Here is a 27398-nt window from a genome sequence, read left to right on the forward strand (position 1 = left end):
GCAGACACTGTTGCCTTCCACTTCTCCTTTGCCCACAGAATGCTGATTTGGTTTGTGTCCCATGTTTCTAACGCTTTGCTAGATCTAGATATCCTCCACCTCCCCAACAAGGGGTGGCCACATCATACAACTCTGGCTAACACATGCAAGGAAATGTCTGCTGGGGGGCATCTGAGAAAAGAGAGGAGGCCTGTTCTTCCTGCCTTGAACTCTGTTGTGTGATGAGGTGGTACTGAGGGACATAACAGCTGTCTTTTATCTGAGAGTCAGGAGGCCTAAGGATGAGAAGCCAGGGAGCTGGGTGGCTGGGCAGAAGGATAGGAAGAGCCTGACTTCTTGTTCACTTTGAGGTTCTGGACTAAAAGTTGAACTGCCTGTCACCAAATCTCTTAAGTGACAATTAAATGTCATTTATAGTCATGGTCCTGGTGCTTGCATCTAAAAAAGCAGTTATTTCTGTAAATGAATGTTTAGCTTTCCCAGTCGCTCCAAACAGCACTGTTCAATGGAGACATAATGTAAGATGCAGGTGAAATTTTATATTTTCTAATAGCCACATTAAAAAAGGTGAAAACATCTGCTGGGATGAACTTTAATAACATCTTTTATTAAACCAAACACATCCTTGGTATTTAGATTTCACTGTAAAATTAATGTAAAATAATTATTAATTGGGAATGGTGGCACCATCTACTCAGGAGGCCAAGGTGGGAGAATCGCTTGAGCCCAGGAGTTCAAGGCCAGCCTGGGCAACATAGTGAGACCTCATCTCTCTTTTCTTTTTCTTTTTTTTAAAGAATTAGTAACAGGATATTTTACATTAATTTTTTTATACCAAGTTTTCAAAATCTGTCATTTAACACTTATAGAAGATCTTAATTGTACTAGCCACTTTTCAAGTGCTCCATAGCCTCATGGGCTAGTGGCCTACATATTTGCCAGCATAGCTCTAGAATCAGACCCCTGGACAGGAGTGTTTGATTAGTCGGACCTAACTCACCTGATTGTGGTCCTCCTGCCAGGGCAGGAGGGGAGAGACTGACTCCCTTTGTTTTTCCTAACTGGGAAGCCCCCAACACATGAGAGTCAGAAGCTGGGCAGCCAGAGAAGGCAGATGTGCCTGTCAACACCATGTACCCCCTCCCACTGTTGCTTGCCCTTCAAAAATTGATGTTCCCAGGGTCCCATTATTGGCTTTTGATCTTCCTTTTTGGCTCTCTCTTTGGGTGTTACTATCTATTTCGCAACCCTGTTATTTTCTAGTTTTATAACTATATTTTCATTACTTGGCTGGACATAGCCCCTTATGTGTCCCCCAGACTTCTACTCAGCATTGTCCAGTCTGAACTTACGTCCCCTCTTCTTCCCTGGACTCCTAATCTCATGTTATGGGACCACCATATGCCCATTATCCAAACCAGAAACAGAAGCATCTTACTGTCTCCCTACTTCTTCACTCCTTAACCTCCTGTCGGTGACCAGGTCCAGTGCATTTTACTCCTGAATTTTTCCTCAGATTTGACCTTCTCTGAGCCATATTCATTTCCAGACCTCTTATAGAACTGCTATAGCAATCTTGTAACCCATCTCCTGCCTTCTGGCTCTTGGTCCGAGTTTGCTTCTTGCCTTCCTCCCCACTCCACCCTCCAGCTGTCCTGTGCACTGCGGCCAGAGGGATCTCCCTAAGCACACGTCGTCATTCCTCTGCTTCAGCTTTTTCAATGTTCCCACTGACTATGGAATGAAGTTCCAGCCCCTTAGCGTGGTATACAGGGCCTTGTCTGTCCAGTCTTACTTGTCATTACTCCTGACCTTGCACTTGCTGCTTTGGTAATACGGAACCATGTGGGCGGCTGCCAGCTTTGGAATACTGTGTTGGTGGGGCTGCCGCTGATGCCCCTGGACACCCTGCTTTTGTATTTATGTACTTTCTTTTTTTTGAGACAGAGTCTCGCTTAGTCGCCCAGGTTGGAGTGCAGTGGTGCAATCTCTGCTCACTGCAAGCTCTGCCTCCCGGGTTCATGCCATTTTCCTGCCTCAGCCTCTCGAGTAGCTGGGACTACAGGTGCCTGCCACCACACCTGGCTAATTTTTTGTATTTTTAGTAGAGACGCGGTTTCACCGTGTTAGCCAGGATGGTCTCGATCTCCTGACCTTGTGATCCACCCGCCTCGGCCTCCCAAAGTGCTGGGATTACAGGCATGAGCTACCATGCCCGGCCATTTATGTACTTTCTTTTATTGTTCGCTCTTCCCACTGTGACCTTCCCACCTTTCTTACCAGCTCATTCTGGCTCATCTGGAAGGTTCTATAATGGCGTAATCTTGGCAGTTTCTCTGAATGTGGGGGTTGGACTAAATACCCCTCCCCTCCTCCACATTTCCCATAATCTTTCTTCCCACCCCCCCCCCGTGCTTTTTGGCCATATGTTATTGAAATTATTGATATGTATTTATGAGTTCTTTGAGGCCAGGGCATCATCTTAGTCTTCTTTGTCGTGGAGTGGCTTGTGTAGTATCTGGCTCCATATGTATTTCTTGAACTGAATTAGGTAAGTTTAAAGGGAGACTGGGTGGAAAGATATGTTGGCTCAAGTTATAGACAGCTTTATGCATAAGAAGCATTCAAATGTTCGGTGAATGAAGAAATGGAAATCAGATTATATTGTTTTGTAAATCTTTTCAGTTTTGGTAGAAAAATAACTTCAGGTAATGGATCCTTTGTTACCATAACCATACCCTTTGTTGTAATGCATCAGCATGAAGCATTGTTACTTCCTAGCTTTAGAGGCGATATGCCCGTGTTAGCTGACTTCAGGACGTCTAAAATCACGTCACATGGCATCTTTGTCCCACTTGTCATGGGGTGCTGGGGCTTTTATCTGTTCTGTGCCCAGTCTGCTTTTGCCAAGGCTAATTCCCTTAGCGTAGGGGTTGGCAAGCTGTCGCCTGTTTTTGTAAATATTATTTTATTGGAACATAGCCAAACTATTAATCTATGCATATATAATATGTACATTATATATATATATAGCTTCTTTTGTGCTAAAACAGCATAGCTGAACAGTTGCGACAGAGACCATGTGGCTTGCAAACTGTAAAATATTTTCTACTTGGTCTTTTACATTATAAATTTGCTGTAGAGCCTTGCTTTAGAACCATTTAGTTTTGGACAGACAAAGCCTTATGTAATATCCAAATTGAGTACTGATCTCTGATTAGGAATCAGGAGAATACAGATCAGAAGGGACAAACCTCTTTGAGTTGTGTACTCTATTTGGTGGGACAGTTTTCTTTTTTTTTTTTTTTTTTTTTGAGACGGAGTCTTGCTCTGTCACCCATGCTGGAGTGCAGTGGCCGGATCTCAGCTCACTGCAAGCTCCGCCTCCTGGGTTCACGCCATTCTCCTGCCTCAGCCTCCTGAGTAGCTGGGACTACAGGCGCCCGCCACCGCGCCCGGCTAGTTGTTTTGTATTTTTTAGTAGAGACGGGGTTTCACCGTATTAGCCAGGATGGTCTCGATCTCTTGACCTCGTGATCCGCCCATCTCGGCCTCCCAAAGTGCTGGGATTACAGGCTTGAGCCACCGCGCCCGGCCTGGTGGGACAGCTTTCTTACATTTCTTGCAGGCTAGTCTTGAACTCCTGGGCTCAAGCTACCTTCCTGTCTCAGCCTCCCGAGTGCCATAACTTTGGTGTTCAAGGTTACATGTGTGAAATCTAAGTTGCAGAAAAAGTTTTTATCTTTGCAGACTGTTAGGTCCATAGAGGCTTGAATACAGGACTTCCATTAAAATGTTTAAAATATGTTTACACGTCTCCCTCCCTGTACCTTGCCACCCTTTCTCCAACCTTGCCTTCTTTCCTTTTGTGGGCAGAGTTCCTTTGGGTTTGACGAATTTTTTATTGTTTCTCTTTCTGAAAATAAGTAAATTACCTTTATACAGGGTAAGGTAAAATCCTGGCAGTGTGGATTTGAGGTGACATATACCCGGCCTCAGCATGTCAGCAAGGGTGATATTAGAATCACATATTGGCCAGTAGCTGTGAGGATGACCCACGTCTGCTGGAATGCTGGAGGAGAGTGTACAAGAGTGCTGGGAGTCCCTTTTCAGTTGCTGCATGATTGAGAGTTGTGGGGGCTGGAGTTGGTGAGGGATGGAAGGGTGGGTACCAGCTGATGGTCAGCTTGCCTCTACGGATATGTGCATTACTTCCAGTAAAGCAGAGGTTCCTCTGGTTCATCTTTCATCACGCATGTTTGAAATGTCATGTGCCAGATGCAGTTCTGGGCGTTGGGGATTCGAAATGAGTAAATGTGCTTCTCGCCGTTGGGAGGCTGATAGACAAATGTTCTTGGAACATCTGGCAGGAGGTGGGAGAATCTATATAGGACAAGCCAGGAAAGGTTTTTTGACAAGGTTTTTTGACATCTTGCAGTAAGCCTCCATATTATACCTTTTTACTATAATTTTTGCTTACCAAAAAATTTCAGTTTTTATAGCAGTTATTTACTTTTTAGGATATAATTAAGTTTGTCTTCTAGGTTGCCTGCCTGATTCGAGTTCCATCTGAAGTGGTTAAGCAGAGGGCACAGGTATCTACTTCTACAAGAACATTTCAGATTTTTTCTAACATCTTATATGAAGAGGTGAGATGTGTTTTTTAAGCTCTTCTTTTCTTTATTAAGATTTTATAGTAGCTCATATGAGCACTGTGGACTTCATCCTGACAGCCTGAGAGAAAACTTTAGAGCTAAATTTAATGTCCAGTTGTAGTAATTTTTTGCTAAGATTATCTTTGCCTTTTATTGGTTTTTGAGTATTTTCATTTAAATGTTTTTCAAATTTCTGAGCATAACATTGAGTGTCTCTACAGTATATGTGTCCTGAATTGTAATCTTCCTGCAGTTCTTCTGGAATCAGATGTGAAACAAATTGTAAATATGTAAAATGAAGAAAGATACTATATTAAAACATCACTATAGTATTTTAGGTCCATGGAAGACATATGGTACTGGACTGATGACAGTAACCAGTGTCATAACGTTTATACCAAAATGTAGCTTCTTTTACTGATGCATTTGAAACTGTCAGTCAGAAATTGTTTTTCCTGACCATGTGACTAGAGAGCATTTAGTTGCTTTCTTTTATAGTTTTTATAGAAGTCTTTAAAAAAAAAAAACAAAACAAAAAACATGAGAATCACATGGAAATTTTCAATGAGTGTTGATTTTAGAAAAGTTATTTGTAATAGTCTGTTACCTAGGTGAGGAGACATTGAATATTAATTGTACAAATGAGATGAAGCTACTGTAGCTTCCTTAATGAAATATGTGGATGGTTAATACAGGTTTGTCTGGAAATACTGTCCACTACTTTGGGAGATTATGAATGACTTTCTGATGTTTGAAGCTATAAATATAATTCTGTTTATATACGAAAGGATAATTGGCATTTGTGTGCATTTGCTTTTGGAAATGTATTTAAAGCATCTCAAATTTTTTTTTCAAGAGAAGACATGTTACAGCAATTAAGTACTATATAATTAATATTTAGTAGAATAATAGCAACTAAAAGTAAGTAAATATGTAGTCAGTTTTATTGTTAGAGATGTTCCTATTTCAAAGGAAGCTAATCTGAGCTCCCTTAGGAGCTGGTTATAGAGGTATATAAGTTATATAAGGTATAAGTTATGTGCCTTAGGCCAGTTTAGAATCATTAACCTCTTATAGAACTGTGGCAATTGTGAATGTTCTAGAACTCAAACAAGAGCAGGTAGATCTGCTGTATACAGAACGTCCTTCAGAAATCTCTGCCATTCTTTCTGAACTCTTGGCTGTTTGTTTGTTTCAGGGTATCCAAGGGTTGTATCGAGGCTATAAAAGCACAGTTTTAAGAGAGGTAAGTCACTTACTTTCCAATATTGAAGTACAAAGGAATGATGTGCTTTGTTCGGTAAATTTACACTACTTAACAGTTAGAAATATATTTGGAGAAACTTGGTTTAAAAAGTCAAAAAGGGAAATTATTGTCACTTTTCTGTTAAGTTTTCTCAGTTTTTACATTTGAAAGAATGAGTAGAACGGGTTTGCTGGAAGAGCAATTTCAGTGGTCAGAATGGCCCATGATGTAACTGACTTGTTATTCCAGGGTGGCTAAAAAATGTCTCTTACAGTTGATATATTAAGAAATAACTTCAGGCCATGTGTGGTGGCTCACGCCTGTAACCCCAGCACTTTGGGAGGCCGAGGCAGAAGGATCACCTGAGGTGAGGAGTTCGAAACCAACCTGGCCAACATGGCGAAACCCCATCTCTACTAAAAATACAAGTATTAGCCAAGTGGCGGGCACCTGTAATCCCAGTTACTCAGGAGGCTGAGGCAGGAGAATTGCTTGAACTCGGGAGGCAGAGGTTACAGGGAGCCAAGATCGTGCAGCCTGGGCAACAGGGCAACAAGAGCGAGACTCTGTCTCCAAAAAAAAAAAGAACTACTGAGGGTAAGATATCAAGTTAATTACTGAATTATGAGGAACTAATGAAAAATTTGTAATGAAATAAGCATTCTAAGACAGGGACCCCAACCCCAGGGCTATGGACTGGTTGGTACTGGTCTGTGGCCTGTTAGGAACTGAGCCACACAGCAGGAGGTGAGCAGCAGGTGAGTGATCATTACCACCTGAGCTCTGCCTCCTGTCAGATCAACAGCAGCGTTAGATTCTCATAGGAACACGAACCTTATTGTGAACTGCGCATGCAAGGGATCTTGGTTGTGTTCTCCTTATGAGAATCTAAGGCATGATGATTGGAGGTGGAACATCTTAGGTGGAACAGTTTCATCCTGAAACCACCCACCCCACCCCACTGGTCCATGGAAAAATTGTCTCCCACAAAACCTGTTCCTGGTGCCAAAAAGGTTGGGGACCGCTGGTCTAAGAGGTGGGTGTCTCAAAAGTCCGTATCAGGCAGTGAGCCCTTGGCTTCTTGATAACAAAATATGATGAGCTGGGAAGTTCAGTCTGGACTGGAGTCCTGGCACTGCAGGTGATTCACAGAGCAGTGTACCCCAGGGGAAGCCACTTCACCTCTCTTTGCCTTCTAACTCTAAATTTCTGTGATTCAGCACATGGGAAATTTTCTTTTGTTCTGTTTGGTTGAAAGAGCAAAAGTTTACGATCAGTAAGTAGTTTCAGTATATTACTGCAAGAGCATGATATAGGCCAGGCATGGTGATTCAAGCCTGTAATCCCAGCATTATGGTAGGTGGAGGTGGGTGGATTGTTTGAGCCCAGGAGTTTAAGACCAGCCTGGGCAACACTGTGAGACCCTGTCTCTATAACAAATACGAAAACTAGCTGGGCGTGGTGGTGCCTGTAATCCCAGCTACTTGGGAGGCCGAGGTGGGAGGACTGCTTGAGCCTGGGATGTTGAGGCTGCAGTGAGCCGTAATTGTGCCACTGCACTCCAGCCTGGGTGACAGACAGACCCTGTCTCCAAAAAGAAAAAAAGAAAAAAAAGAAGTGTGTTATAATCTTTGCTTCACATAGAAGAGAGTATCTTGAAGTTCAAAAGTTCGTTTTCAGATAGATGAGATATAAGAGAAGTCTGGTTTGGGACACAGTTTTCTGTTAGAGAAAATATAAGTGAGAACCTGCATACGTCTGCTCTGTGTCTGCGTTTTCTATTTGGAGGTTCTGGGATACTGAAACATAATAGTTAAATATTGCCGTATTTGACCGAATACTGAAGTTCATTGAAATCCCTCATGTTATTCTCAGGTAGTTTTTTGTTTTTAACTAGAGAGTGCAGTCTTCTTTATGACATACCAACACTGTTACATGTGACTTAAAGCTTTGGTTTTCACAGGTTCACAATCTACTTGGTATAGATCTTTGAAGAACTTATTTTTAAGGCAAACTTAATGTTTCAAAATTAGTTAATTCTGTGGCGATGACTTGTGCCTTTGAGAAATAGCACCCATACTGTATATATACTCTGTACTTAGTTTCTTTCTAAACGTGTTACTTACTCAGATTTCACCTGGGTGCAGGAAAGAGCGAGGCAATAAGCCTTTTTTATTTTTCTGAGAGATACTGAATAAATGAATATATTTACATGCTGGAGAATACTGGTTTTGCATACAAACAGATAAACACATGGTTGCAGCTGTGTTCTGTTCTTTAAAAAATTTGTCTTGACATATGTCATGCTAGTAATTAATTTCTAGCCTGCAATCCTTGAAAGTAGTGTGACCTTACTGAGATGACTTTGTTTACTCAAAATGGCAGCGTTTTGTTGGAAATTTAATTGAGGTCTTCTGCATTATGCGTATTTATAAAAGATCCTTCAGACTTGATTTTAGTTGAGGTGTTGCTTTTGTACAGATTCTCTGATAGAATGAGAGAAGAATTATTGCTGAATGAAACATAGCTGCTTCTCAAAATGAGAAAAATAAGAAGTGATAACATCTGCTTTAAGCAGAATTTTTTTGCATTAGGTTCTTACTTTATTCTGGCACCAATATAAAATCTTTTTGCCAAGAGCGTGTTTGTTGTTTCAATAAGAAAATACATAAAAACCTTAGTGAGAATCACCTGGAAACGTATATGTTTATTCTGTATGCAATTTTTTCCTTAAACTAGTTTTATCTCCCTAGCAGTTGCCCATTAGAATGAGATTGAAGTTTGAGTCCATGCATTATAAAATAGATTCTGTGTTCTTTAGATTGTGTGAATGTTGTCACACTTTTTTTTTCCCCTGCATTTGATGTTTGTGGGGATTGCATGCTTATCCCTTACATTCTCTGAAATTATTTTAGTTACTGTGAATTTTAGATGGAGTCTAAGCAAGGTCAGCAGATTACACTGTTTACCTCATCCTTTCAGTGTTCATTTTTCTCATGATCTTTGCCAAATTAAATGTGCTCAAGCATGCTGGTGCAGTGTTATTACTGCAGTAAGATGAAAGTGGGGAGCAAAATCATAGCTGCTTTCATAACCAGGATGATTTCAGATGCAGTTGGCCTGAAAATTTTATGGATAGCAGCCTCATACTCTTGGACGTAAATTAGAAGGACTTTTTATAGAGGAAGAAAGTAGAGTAAAGCAAATTGTTTCAAAAGAAGTAGGAATAAGTTAAACTTAGCAGATGTCTTTTGTCCACAAATTTCACTCAGCAGTCCTTTTTGGAGTGCCTACTGGGTCTTGGGGCACTACAAGGAGCACTTTTGCCCTGAAGGATTCACTTTCTGGCAGGGAAACAAAGAGGGAAGTAGACACTTTACAGTGCAGTGTCATAAGCACTGTAATGATAAGTATATACAAGATGCAGCTGGGGTTACAGAAGGAGCAATGCTTGAGTGGTGCTCAATTAGCATAAAATGACTCTTAATTGTTGAAGGAGTGGCAGTTAGAAGTAGTTAAGGATATAGGCAGAACAGCAAGAGCAGAACCACAAGGGTGTGAGAGTACATGTGTGTGGCTTGCTTATTGAAGCAGAATTGGGGTTTTCATAACCATAGAGAGTGCAAGCCAAGTGAGGGCCTTCAAGAGAGCACAAAGTGGGGTATTTGTCTGGGGGAGAAGTTGAACCTCTTGCTCTCAGCTGTTTGCCAGAGACTGGAGTGGAGAATTTGGGAAACGCCCTTAAAAGAGCCCAGCATGTGTCCCCTGGAGTCTGGAGGATAAATTGCTGGTGTCTGACTCCTGTCTGCAGAAACCTGAAGGTTAGAAGCTGGTTGGAGCTGTCCCAATGGCAAGATGTAGCCATTTTAATAACAAATAACTCCTGGCTTCTTTTTGGTAGATGCTCCTAAAGAGTTTTGAGATAGGTGAGGGTTATTCTCCCCACCCTAGTTTTGCTGCAGGCAGTCAGGCACGCCAAACAAGTAATTCAATCTGTTCAGTAAGTTCATTGAAGCCCCCAGTCTTTAGGTGCAAAAATCATCACTCTTACTAGTTTACTCAAAAGTGGATATAGCAGCTTTTCAGACTTGTTTTCCCTTAATATCCATGCTAAGCAGCAGGGATTCCCCTAAATCCAGTGGCTGGAAACGGGAACCTTCAGGAATCAAGCTTCAAGGACTGTGCTCCAAAGTCTCCTTCCCGGTTCTGCTGTCTGCCTGCTCAGTGCCTTTCCCCAAACCACTCATGTTATATAAGTCTCCTTAGTGTTTTTCCAGAGCCACTCTATCCTAGATCTTCTGTATTTTTTGTTGCTGCTTTCTAACCTACTTTATTTTGGAGATGATTTATATCACTTCACAAAGAGCACTGTCTTTTATAATGATTGCATGGTAGTCCATTGTGTAAACAAACCATAGTTTATTTAACATTTCCCTATTGGTGGACATCACAGACATGCTACAGTGAGTGATACTGTTCCTGTGTCATGTTATACATGGTTGAATGTTTGCAGGTTACATACCAAAAGTAGAATTACTTCACGAAAGGTATGGGCATTTGTAATTTTGGTAGATAATGCCAAATTGCCCTTTAGGGAAGTACCAATTGACACTTGCCAACAACGTAGGAGCTTTCTGTTTTCCCCTGCCTCACCTATGGACTAGCAGTCTTAAAGATAAAAAGATGATGTCATTGTAGTTCTAATTTTAATTACAAGTAAGAGTGGACGTAGTAACATATATCTGAGAACAGTCTTATTTACTTTCCTGTGAACCAATGATTTGAAACTTCCCCAAATTCTTGTGAGAATTTAATGAGGGGATCCAGGGGAAGTGCTTTCTATAGTGCCTGTCACATAGTATGTGCTCAGGAAATGTTAACTAGGATGATTAGTACTCTGGTAACTGAAAGAGCATTAACAGTGAAGGACACCTGATATGGTTTGGCTCTATGTCCCCACCTAAATCTCATCTTGAATTGTAATCCCCACGTGGCAGGGGAGGGACCTGATGGAAGGTGGTTGGATGGGCAGTTTCCCTCATACTCTTCTGATGATAGTGAGAGAGTTCTCACAAGAGCTGATGGTTTTAAAAGTGTTTGGCAGTTCCCCCTTTGTAGTGTCTCTCTCCTGCTGCCATGTAAGACGTGCCTTGCTTCCCCTTTGCCTTCTGCCATGACTGTAAGTTGCCTGAGGCTCCTCAGCCATGCAAACTGTGAGGCAAACCTCTTTCCTTTATAAATTACTCAGTCTCAGGTAGTATCTTTATAGCATTGTGAGAATGGACTGATAAAACACCTAAGTGTGGAATGCAGCTCTGTCCCTTACCAGCCATCTGCTTCTGACAAGTTTACTAATCTGAGTCCCGGTTTGCCCATTTGTGCTAGGAACTTTGCATAGACTGTTCTCATTGATACCTTTGTACCTTTACAGCAGTTCTAGAAGGCGGCTGTGATAGCAGTATAGCCTGCTAGGAGATTCGGAAATTAAACCTGCCTTTAGGTTGTTAGGTTCTTCAACGGGGATGCAGCCTTGATCTGCCTGCTTTCAGACGTGTTGATGACTAAAATTGCTGTGTTTGAATGAGAGGCCAGACAATTGTTACTGCTTGTAAAGCTTTCCAGCTATAATGAAAGTGTTGTATTCAAATGTCTTATTGAGAGGCATCTCTATAATTGTAACAAACTGCAACCTGCAGTTGATTTTATATTCACTGGCTACTTCTGTAGGAAAAACAGCATACTGGTATAGTGAAGTAAAGTTACCCTAATTGATGAATGAGCTGATCAAGATTCCTAATGGAAGTGCGTTGGGAAAATTCCATGATTGTTCATTTTTGACTTATTCTTACGGAGATTGCACCACTTGGATGTTTTCCACTGAAAAATGTTACCAACCAACTATCACCAGAACTTCTGTTGCATCTTTACTGTCCTTAAGGCTCTATGTGCTATTTCCTGCTTATCATGATTGTAAAAGAGGAAAAAAAACAGTCCTATCTCATAAGGGAGAGTTTTCCCCCTCCTTGTATCAGTGCTGTGTATCTGTCTCTGTGTATGTTTGTGTGAAATTGTTTTCTTTGATTTACCTCGTTCTCTTTCAGTTTGTCCTTAGAATTGGGTTGTGGCTTATCTTTCCAGATAGCATATTAGTCCTCTTGAAAACAGCCACTGGGTGTTTACCTCCTTGTAGGGTGCACAGACTCTAGGATAATATCTTCTACACAGTGAGCACTCAGTGAATACTTGTTGTTCTTCACTGCTTTAAGTTTGACTTATTTTTGTTCAGAAGCTGCCTGACATCATGATCATTTCAGAAAGGTGAGGGAGCTCTAAGAGGGCTTGGAGTTATGTAGAGTATTGAATCAGGCTTTTGATATGCTACATTACTATAATCTTTGCATGAGACGGGTGATGAAATACCAAAGGGTATATACTTTTCTAAGATTCCAGTCTTCTTAAACCTTGAAAAAGTAGTTTTTATAAGTGATTTTATTGGAAAAGCAGTAAGTGCTATAATTATTCATTTATTTTCTTCATCTTAGCACTTCTATTAAAAAGGAAAAAAAGTGTTTCAAAATCTTTCCAAACTTCTAATGTGAAATTGTTTTTCAGTTAAAATTCAATGCAAACATATTGAACCTTATGTTAATCCTACATAATTCATTTTATTAACTATGACCAAATAGAACATCTGTTAAAATTCCATAATGCTAGCTTCATGGGAAAAGAAAAAAGTCCCTGTTTGCTCTTGGAATTTGTCCATTGTTTTATTATTCAGGCTTTCAGTAAATGTGTAATGAGACATTCTTTTTGATGGAAATATTAAACAAATGAAAATGAAATTTCCTCTTTTATCATAGAGGTTTATAAAATGAGTCACTTAATTGCATTTACATTATTGTAACTTTACTGGAGAGATGTTCTATGAAGAATGAGTGCTGGTTCATTTGATTCATTCTTTAATTCAAGAACCTAAAATCATTACTCCTCAAACCTGGGCTTTAGCCTCTGGTGTTTCATCATCTCTTAAATAAGCAAACATTTTTAGGAAGAACAATTGAGTAAAATTATCTTAATGTGGAAGTATTACTCTAGCCATTCAGTGCATAGTTTCTCATGTTTCGTTTACATGAAACCAGCTGCTATTTACTTTTTTCATTCCTTGGATAAATTTCATTTATGCTGTGAAGTGACTTGAAAATGCTGCATATTTCCATTGTTGCATGTTGGCCATGTTGTCCTAAAGGGGCACCAGTTCCTGTGTATATGGTGTGTGGAATGTAAATGCAATAATATGATGCTTCACTGTAAACACATTGGAAGCTATTGGATACAGGTGGAAATTATCTCTTAATTCTTTATTTAAACGTTGTGATCATAAACCATAGTGTTGAGAAGTAGCTCTTTGTTGTTGTTCCTTTGTGGTTTTCATCCCATGTGAAATATCCTCTTTCTTCATCTTCGTGAGTCCATTTGGATTGCATTTAGGCTGCAAATAACAGAAAATTTGACTGCAGTAGTTTCACCAAAGAAGTCTTGTTTTTTCCTTTTCTAACAAATCTGAAGATGATCATTCTAAGGCTGGTGTACTGATTAGATGAGGGCAAGGAGAATCCAGCTTTTTCATTTTGCCTGGCTAACTTTAATGTTCTGGCTAATTGACTCATGGTCACAAAATGTCTGCTCTACTTTCAGGCATCGTAGTTCCATTCCAGACATGAAGAAGGGGAAGGGCATGAGGCAGTACTAACTTTATCTGTCCTTTTGTTTATCTTGAAAACAAAAACTTTCCTGGGACAGATGGTATATCAGGGCCTTTCTGAGTTGCGTGGGGATTGGGAAGTTGATATGAGCTTTTCAGTGTAGTAGATGAAGTGAGGCAAAGGGTGGACTGGGGGCAGTGTGACTACCGTTACTGAGTCACCCCACAGGATCTGCCATATTCTGTCCCTTCAAACCCTTCCAGCTAAAGTTTCATCTCTTCAGAGAGAAGACCATTTCATACGTCTGTAGCTTCAGCCCACATGTGGGCATCCATGAGTACTTGTTTTTGGTCATTCTCCTTTGTAAATGGAAATGTCTGTTCATTTTTTTTTCTGCTGCCTTTGTTCTTTTGGGCACCAGTATAGAAACTCATCTTTAAAAATCATTTGGTGATCTCACTGAAATTATTTTGAAGACATGAATTTACTTCTGAGTTATTTGCTTTTATATATAGCTTTGATTTTAAAGTTAAAATCTCAGAATCCCTCTTATATTGATATATTCATATGTAAACACCTCGAAAATGTGTGTCATTTTAAATGGAAATAAATGTTTACATTTACCAGGTACTTAGAATGTTCCAGTCACTGTGCTAAGTTCTTTACATACATTATTTCACATAATCCTCACAGTAGCCCAAAACACGATCCCTACTTGACAGACACTAAAGCTTGGTAAGTTTGTGGTTGGCCCAGGGTCTCCTACCGGTAAGGAAGAGATCAGGGGACTCCAGAATCCATGAACTTAACCTTTATGGTAAGCTGTGTTATTTTACATTTTATTAACAGATACATTTTTCTGGGGAGGAAAATACATATTTAAAATGAATAATCATATTTATATCTGTAGTCTTTAAGCCTTTAGATAGGCGTTAGTGCCAGGAGTTTGGGGAAACTGGAAGTGTACCTGATATTAAAAATAAATTAATTAGAGGAAATAAGCAAGTGTAAGGAATCTGTGTTGATGGAAGTGTTCGTGAAGAACTGTGGCTTATAAGTGCGTATTATCACATGTTTGCATGATTTTCCCTTATCTAGATGTTAGTTCACGTGCCTCTTCTCTGAGGGACCTCCTGTGATCACTCCAGCTAAAATAGATCATTCACCTGTTACCCGATCACTCACCTGTTACCTTTTCATGCACCGATGTTTGAAATTACCTTCATTTCTTGTTCAAAAATTAATTACTGCTGTCTTTCCTCCACTAGAATGTATGCATCAGGAGGGCAGATGCCTCCCGCTTTGTTTCCTACTCTTAATCCAACACGTAGAAGAGTGTCTGCCACATAGCACACTCAGGAAATATTTAACAAACTGATGACTTAATCATACTTGCTTCTCAAAAGCAGACCAGTTTTAAGTACTTAGATATTTAAGATCTGCAGATACATTTAGCAAGAATTGTGGAGTTCTCACTTAATTCCTGTACAAGCTAATGGTTTTCTACCAGATAAACTCTCTGTACTTCATTGAGATTTTCTTTTCTTATCGTATTTACTGCTGTCCACAGATAGCTCTTATTTTAATTTTGTCATTTCTAGTTATAGTTACTCCTGTAACTGTTTCATATATTCAAAACAGGTTTTGAAATGATACGTGAAAATAATAAAACAACTTATGAAGAAGATCCTTCATCAGGTGTGTGCAAATTGTCTCTGGCGAATACCGTGTGGGTCAGCAATTACCCTTGATGTTCTCATTACTGTATACTGTCTTATTGTCTGAATAAACACCATCTTATATGGAGTATTAAGAAACTATATATGTAAGAAAACTAAATTTGAAGGTCAAATCTAGTTTTTTAGATTGTGTAATTCAAAAATAGTGATTGGAATCATTCAAAGGAAATTAAAATGTTTATCTGTGGGTTCGACTGCTTGGCTGCAGATTACTTTGGGATCACATAATGAAAATAGTTACAATTTGAATACTAATTATGATCGTTTACTTTACATATATTTTCCTAATCCTTAAACTGTAAGACATTAGCCTATTTGTACAGATCATAAGCGGAGGCTTAGAAAAATTAAGTAATACAACTAGGAGGTGGCAGGACTGGAATTGGAGGTCAAGTCTGCATAATTCCAAAGCCTGTGATTCTCGTTACACTTTGCCTCCTGTTTGTGTCTTACAGATAAATTCACTGATAGAATTTTTCAATAAATCCTAAGAAAATAACGTGATGGGAGATCTGCAAAACGTGAACCAAATCTTGACCTGAGTGAGAAGTGGAGCACAATTTCTGAGTGTTAGAGGATTCTAAAGCATAGAAATGGAACCGTTTATATGGGCAGAACACAATGAGAGGCTTCTAAATTAGCCGTTAATATTGATTTCCGCATCCTTTTTCATCTGGCCTTTATGAAGGGTGCTTAAAAATGTTTTGACTGATTGTAGTCTTCTGTCCTTTTTTGTTCCCTGAGCTGCATGATATGTTCTGAGAAACAGTAGAGTAGGTGGAAAAACGTTGATAATCTTTGGACTTGAAGTGGTTTTGGTACATAGCCAAGTAACTAGCAGATAATTTATTGACTAGTGGAGAAGCAGAAATTTTTGTGAGAAGAGGATTTTTTTTTCCCCTTTTTGAATATACTCTGCTTTTTGTTATTGAACTTCTCAGTGCAAAACTCAAGTTACAGAAGATCACACTAGAGGTCGCACAATGCCTGTGTTTTAAATGTTGGTGGCAAAAACCTCAGCATGAACTTGGGAGTTGCTTCCTGGCACTGTTTGGGGGAAAAAAAAAAAAAGATTCAAATTAGAAAATGAAAATTTAAGCATAATAGTGTTTTCTGATCAAGATACCTGAATGGATAAATTTGTGTTATCTTTTGATACATATGTGCATGGAGTTGTATTTATTTGGGTTCTAATTTTTTAAAACTTTTACCATGGAAAACTTTAAAGACACACAAAAAAGATTAGTAAAATGAATACCTGTAGTCTCATCAATTACCAGCTCTTGAGCCATGTTGTTCCATCTGTACCAAAGCCTACTTCCCACACGTCTGCATGATATTGAAGCAAATACCAGACATTGTGATTTCATCCAGAAATATGTCACTATGCATCTCTAAAAGATAACTGTAAATATAATGTATAAAAATGAATGTCATAACAGAAAGACAAACACTGTATTATATGTGTAAACTAAGAAAGTCAAATTCATAGAAGCAGAGAGTAGAACCATGGTTCCCTGGGGTTAGGGAGTGGGTAAATGGGGAGATGTTGGTCAAAGGGTACAAATTATCAGTTATAGGATCAACAAGTATTTAAGGTACAGTGTGAAAAGTGATGAATGTGTTAATTAATTGGATTGTGGTAATCATTACACAATGTGTATCAAATCATCATATTGCTCACTTTAATATATATAATCTTTATTTGTCAGTTATTTTAAAAAATGAGTATCATAGTTTAGAAGTATTTCCCCAAAGCTATTTATCACTTCCAAAGGGGAAAATAGTAATTTTACATTTGTAAAGACTGGCAGTCGCTATTTTATCCAAGTGATAAAGATTAACATCACCAGTAATAAAATTATATTAACATCATACATCCCTAATATAATGCACCAAGGACACAATGTAACTCCTTTGGTCGTCTTGCCAAAGATGCATAATCTCAATGTGTTCATGAGAAAACATCAAACAAACCCAAATTGAGAGACATTTTACAGAATTGTCAAAGTCATGATAAAGAAAGATGAAAGAACTGTCACAAATAAGAGGAGACTAAGGAGACAAAACAAGTAAGTGCGGTATAGAATCCTAGATTTGATCCTGGAACAGAAAAGATTTTGGGAAAAACTGGTAACATTCAAAATCTGTAATTTAGCTGTTAGCGTTGCAGCAAAATTGGTAGCTGGTTTTGGTAAGGGTACTCTGGTTAAGTTATTAACATTAGAGAAGTCAGTGTATATGTGAACTCTACTATACACAACTTTTATGAAAGTTTGTTTTAAAAAACCAAAAAACTAAAATGCCAGATTTGGACATTGTATGAAATACATAAAGTCATCTTCTAAAATAATAAGTTAAATTTAAAATTTAATTTCTTTTATTGTTAACTTATATTAAGATAATATATGCAATTAGTAACAACCCAAATAATGTAGAAAGACTTAGGATGAAAAACAATAGTCTCCTGCCCATCCCTCTCCTTTCTGGTTCCACTCTCTAGAGGTAGCCTTTTTTTTTTTTTTAATTTTAACTTTTATTTTTAGTTCCTATTTCATCGGTACTTTCAGATAATATATTTAAACGTCTGTTTTAAAATTTGTCAATAAATAAAGTCTGTTGAGTCTTTGGGATGGAAAATGTGATTAAGCTCACATTATTTTCCTCCTCAACCCTGTTTCATTCTAGCATTCCAGTTATAAATTTCATTCCTCTGGTCATTTTAGAAACTTTAAGTCATATATTTGTTTATTTCTTATCCTACAAACTTTCAGCATCTTAAAAATTTTCTCTTGACATGATGAGGCTGTTGCTTTCTTTTTGCCACCTTGTCCTCCTTAACCTGCAAATTTCACTTTCTGGAAAGACTTCTCTCAGCTATACTGTCATTGTACATTGTCAAGAGGGTTGACAATTTCATCCTGTCTTTTACCCTCAGTCACTTCTTTCATACTTTTTCTGTATTGATTCCAAAAGTAGAGTACTGGTGAACTAGTGTTTGTATTATTGAGAAGACTTCATGAATGATCAGACCACGTAGTGTGCTAAGGCTGTATTTTTGTGTGTGTGTGTGGGACTTACCCCTGAGAGATGGTATCAGCATCAGAATCAAATAGACCTTCTTTTCTTGCACTCTATCAGTTGCTAAAATTTAATTTACAACATTTGGGGCTTGAGCTTATCTTTTTTTCTTGGAGTTTCTAATTGCCTTTTCTATGTGAAAAAGGCATTATTTGCATTATTTTTAAATATAACAACTTTGAAAACATACTGTCTTTTGTCCTGAGTCCCCTTTTCCCCTGGGAATCTTGGAATCCTTCATTCTCCTGTTCTAATCCTGTGTTATAATTCACTGTGTCTGGGCTTCTATTCATGGCCTTCTTGGGTCAGATTTGCTGTTTCCTGAAGGCTGCAGAGCATAGTGGTTCAGACTAGGGCTTTGTGGTCAGGCAGCCTAGGTTTTGCCGACAGCTCTGCCTCTGTTAAGGTTACACCTGGTACTATAGTGTCCTCATCGAATGAAAATGCTTTAAGATATTATAAATATAAGAATATAGTTCATTTGTTTGAAGGCTTTTATTTGATCCTGATTTTTGGGGGGGAGGTCAAGTAATTATCTTTCTCTAGTGTCTATTATTTTACAAATCTCTCATTAAAGACAGCCGATGATAACCATTCTAATGATTCTTTGGCCTCAAATGTGTTTCATTGATTTTTTTTTTTAATAGTAGGAAGGAATTATGTTAATGTTATGATTCTTAGAAAAGCATTTTGATCTTATTAGTTTAGTCTGTATCCTAATTATGTTTTGGAAATAAGTGGTTAAATTGATCTGTGGGAGTCTTACAAATGGATTACCAAGTTTCTGATAAAGCTTGCCTATGTCTTGATCTACGTATTTTAAGTCTTTCCTATTATCAGTGAATTTTTCCATACTTCTGTTTTAGAAAATGGAATGATGACTAAGTTAAGAATTGCTTCGGGACAAAATTGATTATCCTTCATAGGGTAAATGACAAACATGTCGTTTGCCTGGTAGAAGATACCAATAGTATCTGTGTTCACAGTCATCTATGCTGTGTTTCATGTTGACTAACAAAGATCTTGTGATAATTAGACTGTCGGCTGATTTATCGTTTGGTTCACACAATTGTTTGCCAAGGTTTTCTCATCGTTATAGACATTTAATATGAGTTTGAAAAAGTAGTGAGAACAATCTTAATCTCAGTCTTAATCTTAATCTCAATCATTAAGTTTTGATGGAGTGAGAACACCAAAGGTCTGGTATACAGTTGCCTCTTGGTAACTGGTATGTTCTTACCACATTATTTTTCTGTATTTGAAGGAGAAAGTACGTTGAATTTATCCAGCATCTGCCATATGCCAGACTAGGTACTTTTCATATATTTTTTTTTCATTTAATCTTCACAGTAATTCTCAATCATTATTGCCAACTGAGTAATTGGAAAGGATGTACCTCTTTAATACCTTGTCATGATTCCCACTCAATCTCTAATGTTCATCTACCTTGTAAACCATTTTATATGCTAACAGACGTTTCTCTGTTTAATACCAGTGAGAAAACTGACCCTTGGTGGTGTAACTTGATCTACGTAAAGCAAGAAACACTGTTAGTGGAAGGCAGAGTTGGGCTCTGAATTCTTTGAACTCTTAAAGCTCTTCTCGTAACAATGTATGTATTTCCTTTCTACTGTTTGAGGTATGAGTGAGGAAGTTTGAAATGAATAGTAACACCACCTTTTTCTTTTTTCCTGCCTCTCCAGCTTTTTATTTTGAAAAATTACAATTTACAGAAAAGGTAAAACGTGTATTTTTTCCCCCAAGATTCACCAATTAACAGTTTGCTTTGTCTGCTCTGCCCCTTTTTCTTCCTCTTTTTTTTTCTGAAATATCTTAAGTAAGTAGCAGACAATCTGATACTTATTCAGTATTTCAGCATGTCTCCTAAGAATGGTGTCATAACTTCTCATAACTACAATGCCGTTATCACACCCAAGAAATTTAATATTAACTAACTAATATTATCTAATATGTGGTCAATTTCCCTGTTGTCCCAGTGATAAAAGCCTTATAACTTCTTTCTCTCAGGATACCATAAAGGATCATACATTGCATTTGGTTGTCAGGGTCCCCAACCTTTTTTATTTCCTCCATGTCATTGACTTTTGTGGAGTCCAAGATACTTGTCCTGTAAACGGTCCCATAATCTGGATTATGTGAGTTCCCTATTATTAGACTCAGGGTAAGTGTTTTTTTTGTTTTTTACATGGATAAGTATTTTTGGATGTTTCTCATTGAATTATACCAGGAGGCACAAAAAGTCTTATACTTGGTGAGTTTAATCGTTTGATTACGTTGTTTTCCAGTTTTTTATACACTAAAGGTTCAATTCTCCTTTGATGTTAAGAAGCAATCTATGGGGTAATATTTTGAGGACACATGATTATCCTGTTCCCCACTAATCTTTCACCTAATGGTTTTAACATCTGTGGATACTTCTTGTCTTAAGCATTTATTACATTGGTGATTGCAAAATAATGATTTTCCTAATACTATCATTTTTCTATGAATTTGTTAGCTGGCATTCTTCTGTAGGGAAGAGTTTCCTCCCTTGCCCTCCAGATCCTTTTAAAAAAATCCCCATGGACTCATGGATTTTAAAACATAGCCTAATTGAGATACAATTCATGTACCAGACAGTTTACTCATTTAAAGTGACAGTTCAAGGGATTTTAGTGTATTCATAAGTATGTGCAATCACTACCATAGTCATGGATTCTTTTTTGTTTGGGAATCATAGTCTATTACCATTATTATTATTATTCTTTTGATCCTTAAATTGTCCCAAATTTGGCCAGTGGGAGCCTCTTCAGCCTACTTCTGTGTTCATGTGACATTTCCCCATTAGTCTTTTTTTGAGATAGAGTCTCATTCTGTTGCCCAGGCTGCAGTACAGTGGCATGATCTTGGCTCACTGCAACCTCTGCCTCCCAGGTTCAAGTGATTTTCCTGCCTCAGCTTCCTGAGTATCTGGGATTACAGGTGCGCACCACCACACCCAACAAATTTTGCATTTTTAATAGAGATGGAGTTTCACCAAGTTGGCCAGGCTGGTCTCGAACTCCTGACCTCAAGTGATCTGCCCACCTTGGCCTCCCAAAGTGCTGGAATTACAGGCATGAGCCACCGTGCCCAGCCCCCATTAGTCTTTGAGAACCTCCTTGCTGGTGTAGCAAGGTATCTTAGTCTTACCTTGTACTCTCCCTGCCCCAGTCCTGTAGTCAGCCCTTCCCCAAGGGGGCCTTGATTCCTTTTGGTGGGGAATGGTGTTTAGAAGCTATAGGTGTATCATTGCATCTAGGCTCTTTTATTGGGCAGAAAAAAAAATTATGTCATCTTTCCCATTTCATATATTTACATCAGGCAAGAAGAACACAGAATTATGATTTATTTAAAAAATTATACTGTAAAGGTCTTTCCCGTGTACAGTGCTGTGAATTCAGTGTATGTATAGATTTGTATAACCATCATCACAAAATACAAAACATTTCCATCATCCCAAACTCCCTTGTGCTACTCTTTGTAGTCATACTCATTTCCCTGCTTCTTACTGCTGGCAACTTTACTGATCTGTTCTCCATCACTATAGTTTTTTATTTTTGAGAATGTCATTTAAATGGCATTACAGAATATACAGCCTTTTCAGGTTGCCTTCTGTCACTCAGCATAATGCCTTTGAGATTCATCCCGATCATTGTATGTATCAATAGTTTCTTTTTATTGCAGGGTGGTATTCCATTGTTAGGACGTATAGTGGAATACAAAAATTATGGTTTATCCTTTGATCTGTTGAAGGACATATGAGTTCTTTTGGGGTCATTATGAAGAGAATTGCTATTAATAGTCATGTACAAGTTTTTGTGTGAACATCATTTTCATTTTTCTAGGGTAGAAACTCAGGAATGGATTTGCTGGGCTGTATGTTGAGTGTATATTTAGCTTTATTAGAAACCGTGAACTCTTTTCTTTTTTTCTTGAGACAGGGTCTCACTGTGTTACCCAGGCTGAGTGCAGTGGCGCAGTCTTGACTCACTGCAACCTGTATCTCCCGGGCTCAAGCGATCCTCCTACCTCAGCATCCTGAGAAGCTGGGACTACAGGCATGTACCACCACACCTGGCTAATTTTTGTATTTTTTTGTAGAGATGGGTTTTCACCATGTTGTCCAGGCTGTTCTCAAACTCCTGGGCTTAAGCAGTCTGCGTACCTTGGCATCCCAAAGTGCTGGTGTTATAGGTATGAGCCACTGCGCCTGGCCCAAACTCTTTTCTATAGTGACTGTACAATTTTACATTCCCACCAGCAGTATATGGTTAGCACTTCATACTGTCAGGATTTTTATTTTAGTCATTTTAGTAGGTGTGTAACGATACCCCATAATGGTTTTATTTATTTATTATTGTTTTAACCTTAGTTGACTCTTTAATCACAGAAGTTAAATAGTCCAGAATATAAATTTATTTGCAAAAAAGAACCACACATATTTATGGGAGAGAAACTTTCTATAAGATTGAAAGTTTAGAATATTGAGACCTCTATGTCTTGAACATGGTATCTCCATTTACTTTAATCTCCATTTTCTTTAATGTTTTGAAAATACTTTATAAATTTGTTGACTGTTATTGAGTATTTTTTGATTTATTCCTAGGTAATATTTTCTGATGCCACTGAAATGTTATCTGTGTCTTCACTTTTTTTATGCTAAAATATTTTGAAGTAAATTGATATTACACACTTAAATATTTCAGTATAGGCTGGGCATGATGGCTCATGCCTGTTATCCCAGCACTTTGGGAGGCCAAGGTGAGAGGATCACTTGAGCCCAGGAGTTTGAGACTAGCCTGGGCAACATAGTGAAACCATGTTTCTACAAAAAAAAAAAAAAAAAATTGCTGCCTGTGGTGGTGCACACCCATAGTCCCAGCTACTTGAGAGGTTGAGGTGGGAGAATCTCTTGAGCCCAGGAAGTAGAGTCTGCAGTGAGCTTAGATTATGCCACTGTACTCCAGTATGGGCAACAGAGCAATGTTAGAAAAACTGCTGAGTGCTGGAACTCTAATCTGCTATCAGAAAGGGAATAAAAGTCCTGAAAACATAGTTTCATATGATAAAGTAAAACTGAAGATCCATAAAAGCTGATTTTCTCCACCACTGGCAGGTATATATATACCTAACAGAAATGCACATGTGTACCAAGAGACACATGCAACAGTGTTCATATCAGTATTGTTTATAATAGGAAAAATTTGAGATAAATATTAATATAAGAAAAATAAACTATGATATGTAAGTGCATGGAATAATACACAGCAGTGTGAAAAGAACAAACTGCAGCTCTTGCAACAACATGGATTAGTCTCAACAAACTTCATAACAAAAAAGAGATGCAAAGTAATATATAGTGTAAGTGTTCATACAGAACTCAGAAGCAGGGCTTGCCACATTTTCAAATGGTGCAGCAAATGTATATCCATCTATTGAGATACCAAGAAAACATGGTTAAAAGTTAATTGAGAATTTGGGTGAAGAATATGCAAAAATTCATTGAACTATTTTGTTACCATTTTGTAGGTTTGAGATTTTTCAACATAAAAAGATAGGAAAGGGTTAAAAATCAGATAAAGCTAATTTATGTAGTTTTGGAGTATAAACACGGGTAGTAAAATGATAAGAAAATACTACAATTAAGAACAGTACCAACTCTGGGAAGAAGGATGAACTTTTGCTGAGGAAGAGCCTAGCAAGGGTCTTCTGGTGCTGGTCATTTCTTTACTTGGGTAAATGTGTGAACTTTCCTTTATAATTATCTGTTAAACTATCCATATGAATTCTATGCATTTTTGATATACATATTTCACAGGAGAAAAAAGGTAAAAACAATGTAATGAGGTATATGAAAATGCTTTCAAAGAAAGATTGCTATACACTTGTTAAACATTATTTTTTTTTTAAAACCTGCATTTGCTTTGTAACAAGTGAAGTGAGTAAGGGGATTTTTGCTATGTGAGTCGTTTACTTGACATAAATTTATCAAAGGCACTTACTGAGGACCAATTTTTGAGGCTACCAATATAATGTCATCTTGCTTTTACTAAGGTAGTTCTTACACAGCCATCAGTTCTGAATCTTGTTTAGTTTGGTAATACTAGGTGATAGATTCTTTTAAATAATCCCCATGAACTGCAGTATGATACCCTCATACTCATTTTGGCAGATATTCTAACATATGCAACTTAAAAAATTGTTATAAGAAAAACTTGAGCCCAGGAGTTGGAGCCCTGAGTAACAGCGAGACCCTGTCTCAAAAAAACATATCCAAAAACACAATGGATGAAAATCTTATACTTGTTGAAATATCATACATGATTTATATTGTTCATGTATAAATTTTGCCTATTTTCAATAGCTTTATTCAAATTTTCTCATGATTTCACAGTATTTTTTGTGAAAATTGGAAGTCAAAAGTTGGTCAGAATTTCACATTCTCAAATTGACTTGTAATATGTTGATATTAATTCACTCTACTTTGTCATCTAAATCAATATCAAAATCTAAAACATCACTTTTAACTTTTTCTGCAGCTTCTTCTGTGGTTAGAACTTAGATTATTTTCAGTAATTTTTGTTTTTTTCTGTTTCTTTATTAAACAGAATAATAGTGACTTCATTTCTACATTTTGTGCAGACTTCACATTCATAGGCACATAGTCTACACATTATGTGATAAGAATCCTCCACTGACATTTATAAACATTTAACACATTTTTTTAGGTTTTGATAATGGTTTGTGTTTATTATAGTTTATTAATGCATGCCATTCAGGAACTTCTTTACAGAGCTGGCATATCCCATCATGAAATTTTGCATTTATTTTCTTGGTCTGAACACTCTTACCAAACTTGGTGTTTTTTTTGTTTTGTTTTGTTTTTTGTTTTTGAGACAGGGTCTTGCTTGCTCTCTCACCCAGGCTGGAGTGTAGTGGCATGATCTCAGCTCACTGCAAACTCCTCTTCATGGGTTCAAAACTTGGGGGTTTTTTTGTGCTTTTTTTTTTTTTTTTGAGACAGAGTTTTACTCTGTCACCCAGGCTGGAGTACAGTGGTGCAATCTTGGCTCACTGCAACCTCTGCTTCCCAGGTTCAAGTGATTCTCCAGCCTCAGCCTCCTGAGTAGCTGGGACTACAGGTGCCCACCAGCACTCCCGGCTAATTTTTGTATTTTTAGTAAAGAAAGGGTTTCACCCTGTTAGCCAGGCTGGGCTCCAACTCCTGACCTCAAGTGGTCTGCCTGCCTTGGCCTCCCAAAGTGCCGGGATTACAGGCGTGAACCACCATGCCTGGCCCAAAACTTGTTATTTTTTAAGCCAGGTGTATTCTGGTGTTTCTGAGGCCTGGAACGAACCACATTGCCCTTCTGGGAGCTAACCACAGAAACAACCACCCTGCCCTTAGTAGAGGGGAAGTAATGCAGGGAAGACCAACAGACTACTCCCAGGAGTTGATGCTGTGTCTCACAGTGGTTTTACTTTTCAGTTCCCTAATGGCTAATGATGTTGAACATCTTTTCATATGCTTATTTGCCATCCTTGCATCTTTTTTTCGTGAAGTATCTGTTCAGTCTTTTGTTCATTTTTAATTGTATGGTTTCTTTTGGAGTTTCAAAAGTTCTTTATATATTTGGGATGTTCGTCCTTTACTCTTATGTGATTTGCAGTATTTTCTAATCTGTAACTCGTAATTTCTCTAAAACAGTATTACTTGCAAAGTTAAACGTTTTAAATTTTGGTAAAGTTCAATTCATTTTTTCTTTTATGAATCGTACTTTGGATGTCATCTCTAGGAGCTCTGCCTAACTCTCAGTCATTAAGATTTTCTCTCATATTTTCTTCTAAAAGTTTTATAGCTTTATGTTTTATATTTACATCTATGATCCATTTTGAGTTGATTTTTATTTAAGGGGTGAGGTTTAGCTCAAGGTTTGTTTTTTCCATATGTAGATGTACAGTTGTTCTAACAGCATTTGTTGAAGAGATTTTTTTTTTTCCTCACTGAAATGCTTTTGCATCTTTTCAAAAAATCAGTTGGCCAGATTAGTATGAGTCTGTATCTGGAAGAAATATATATATTAAGGAACCTGTGTATATAGGTTCCAAGTAATGTCTTTGTTTTTCTTTATTTAGGTGTTTGTTTTCATATTTTTGAACATCGCAGTCTTGAAAGATGATGTTTTGATTTTCTGAGACCTTTCCCTTCGTTTTTTTATTTTATTTTTCTCGAGACAAGGGTGTTGCTCTGCCACCAACGCGGGGGTGCAGTGGCACAATTTCACTCACTGCAGCCTCCTTTCTGGATTCAAACGCCACCTGAATAGCTGGGATTACAGGCATGCACCACCATGCCCGGCTAATTTTTATATTTTTAATAGAGACAGGGTCTCACCATGTTGGCCAGTCTGGTCTTGAACCCCTGGCCTCATGTGATCTGCCCAGCTGAGCCTCCTGAAGTGCTGGGATTACAGGCATTAGCCACCGTACCTGGCTTGTTTGTTTTCTTAATTGATATGATGGCTATCTTAAAAAAATTTCAAAGGGGGCTGGGCATGGTGGCTCATGCCTGTAATCCCAGCACTTTGGGAGGCTGAGGCTGGCGGATCACGAGGTCAGGAGATTGAGACCATCCTGCCTAACACAGAAAAACCCCATCTGTACTAAAAATACAAAAAATTAGACCGGGCGCGGTGGCTCAAGCCTGTAATCCCAGCACTTTGGGTGGCCGAGACGGGCGGATCACGAGGTCAGGAGATCGAGACCATCCTGGCTAACCCCGTAAAACCCCGTCTCTACTAAAAAATACAAAAAACTAGCCGGGCGAGGTGGCGGGCGGCTGCAGTCCCAGCTACTCGGGAGGCTGAGGCAGGAGAATGGCGTAAACCCGGGAGGCGGAGCTTGCAGTGAGCTGAGATCCGGCCACTGCACT

The 27398-nt window shown here is 38.4% G+C and overlaps 1 protein-coding gene and 1 pseudogene across 4 annotated transcripts in view; one reads left to right on the forward strand and one right to left on the reverse strand.

Moving 5' to 3' along the window:
* SLC25A26 (solute carrier family 25 (S-adenosylmethionine carrier), member 26) overlaps nucleotides 1–27398 on the forward strand; it is a 176997-nt gene that overhangs the window by 37255 nt on the left and 112344 nt on the right. For all 4 annotated transcript variants that reach the window (XR_001006119.1, XM_011980353.1, XM_011980352.1 and 1 more), the window contains 2 exons: nucleotides 4545–4649; nucleotides 5854–5901. Coding sequence is in view for 3 of the 4 variants with exons in the window: in XM_011980353.1 (XP_011835743.1) it covers nucleotides 4545–4649; nucleotides 5854–5901 (153 nt within the window). In the remaining variant the exon portion in view is untranslated. The remainder of the gene's footprint in view (nucleotides 1–4544; nucleotides 4650–5853; nucleotides 5902–27398) is intronic.
* The window catches only part of LOC105539903, an 8936-nt pseudogene continuing 6478 nt past the window's right edge, over nucleotides 24941–27398 (reverse strand).

This window comes from Mandrillus leucophaeus, unplaced genomic scaffold (genome assembly GCF_000951045.1).
Source record: "Mandrillus leucophaeus isolate KB7577 unplaced genomic scaffold, Mleu.le_1.0 Scaffold210, whole genome shotgun sequence".
Lineage (NCBI taxonomy): Eukaryota > Metazoa > Chordata > Mammalia > Primates > Cercopithecidae > Mandrillus > Mandrillus leucophaeus.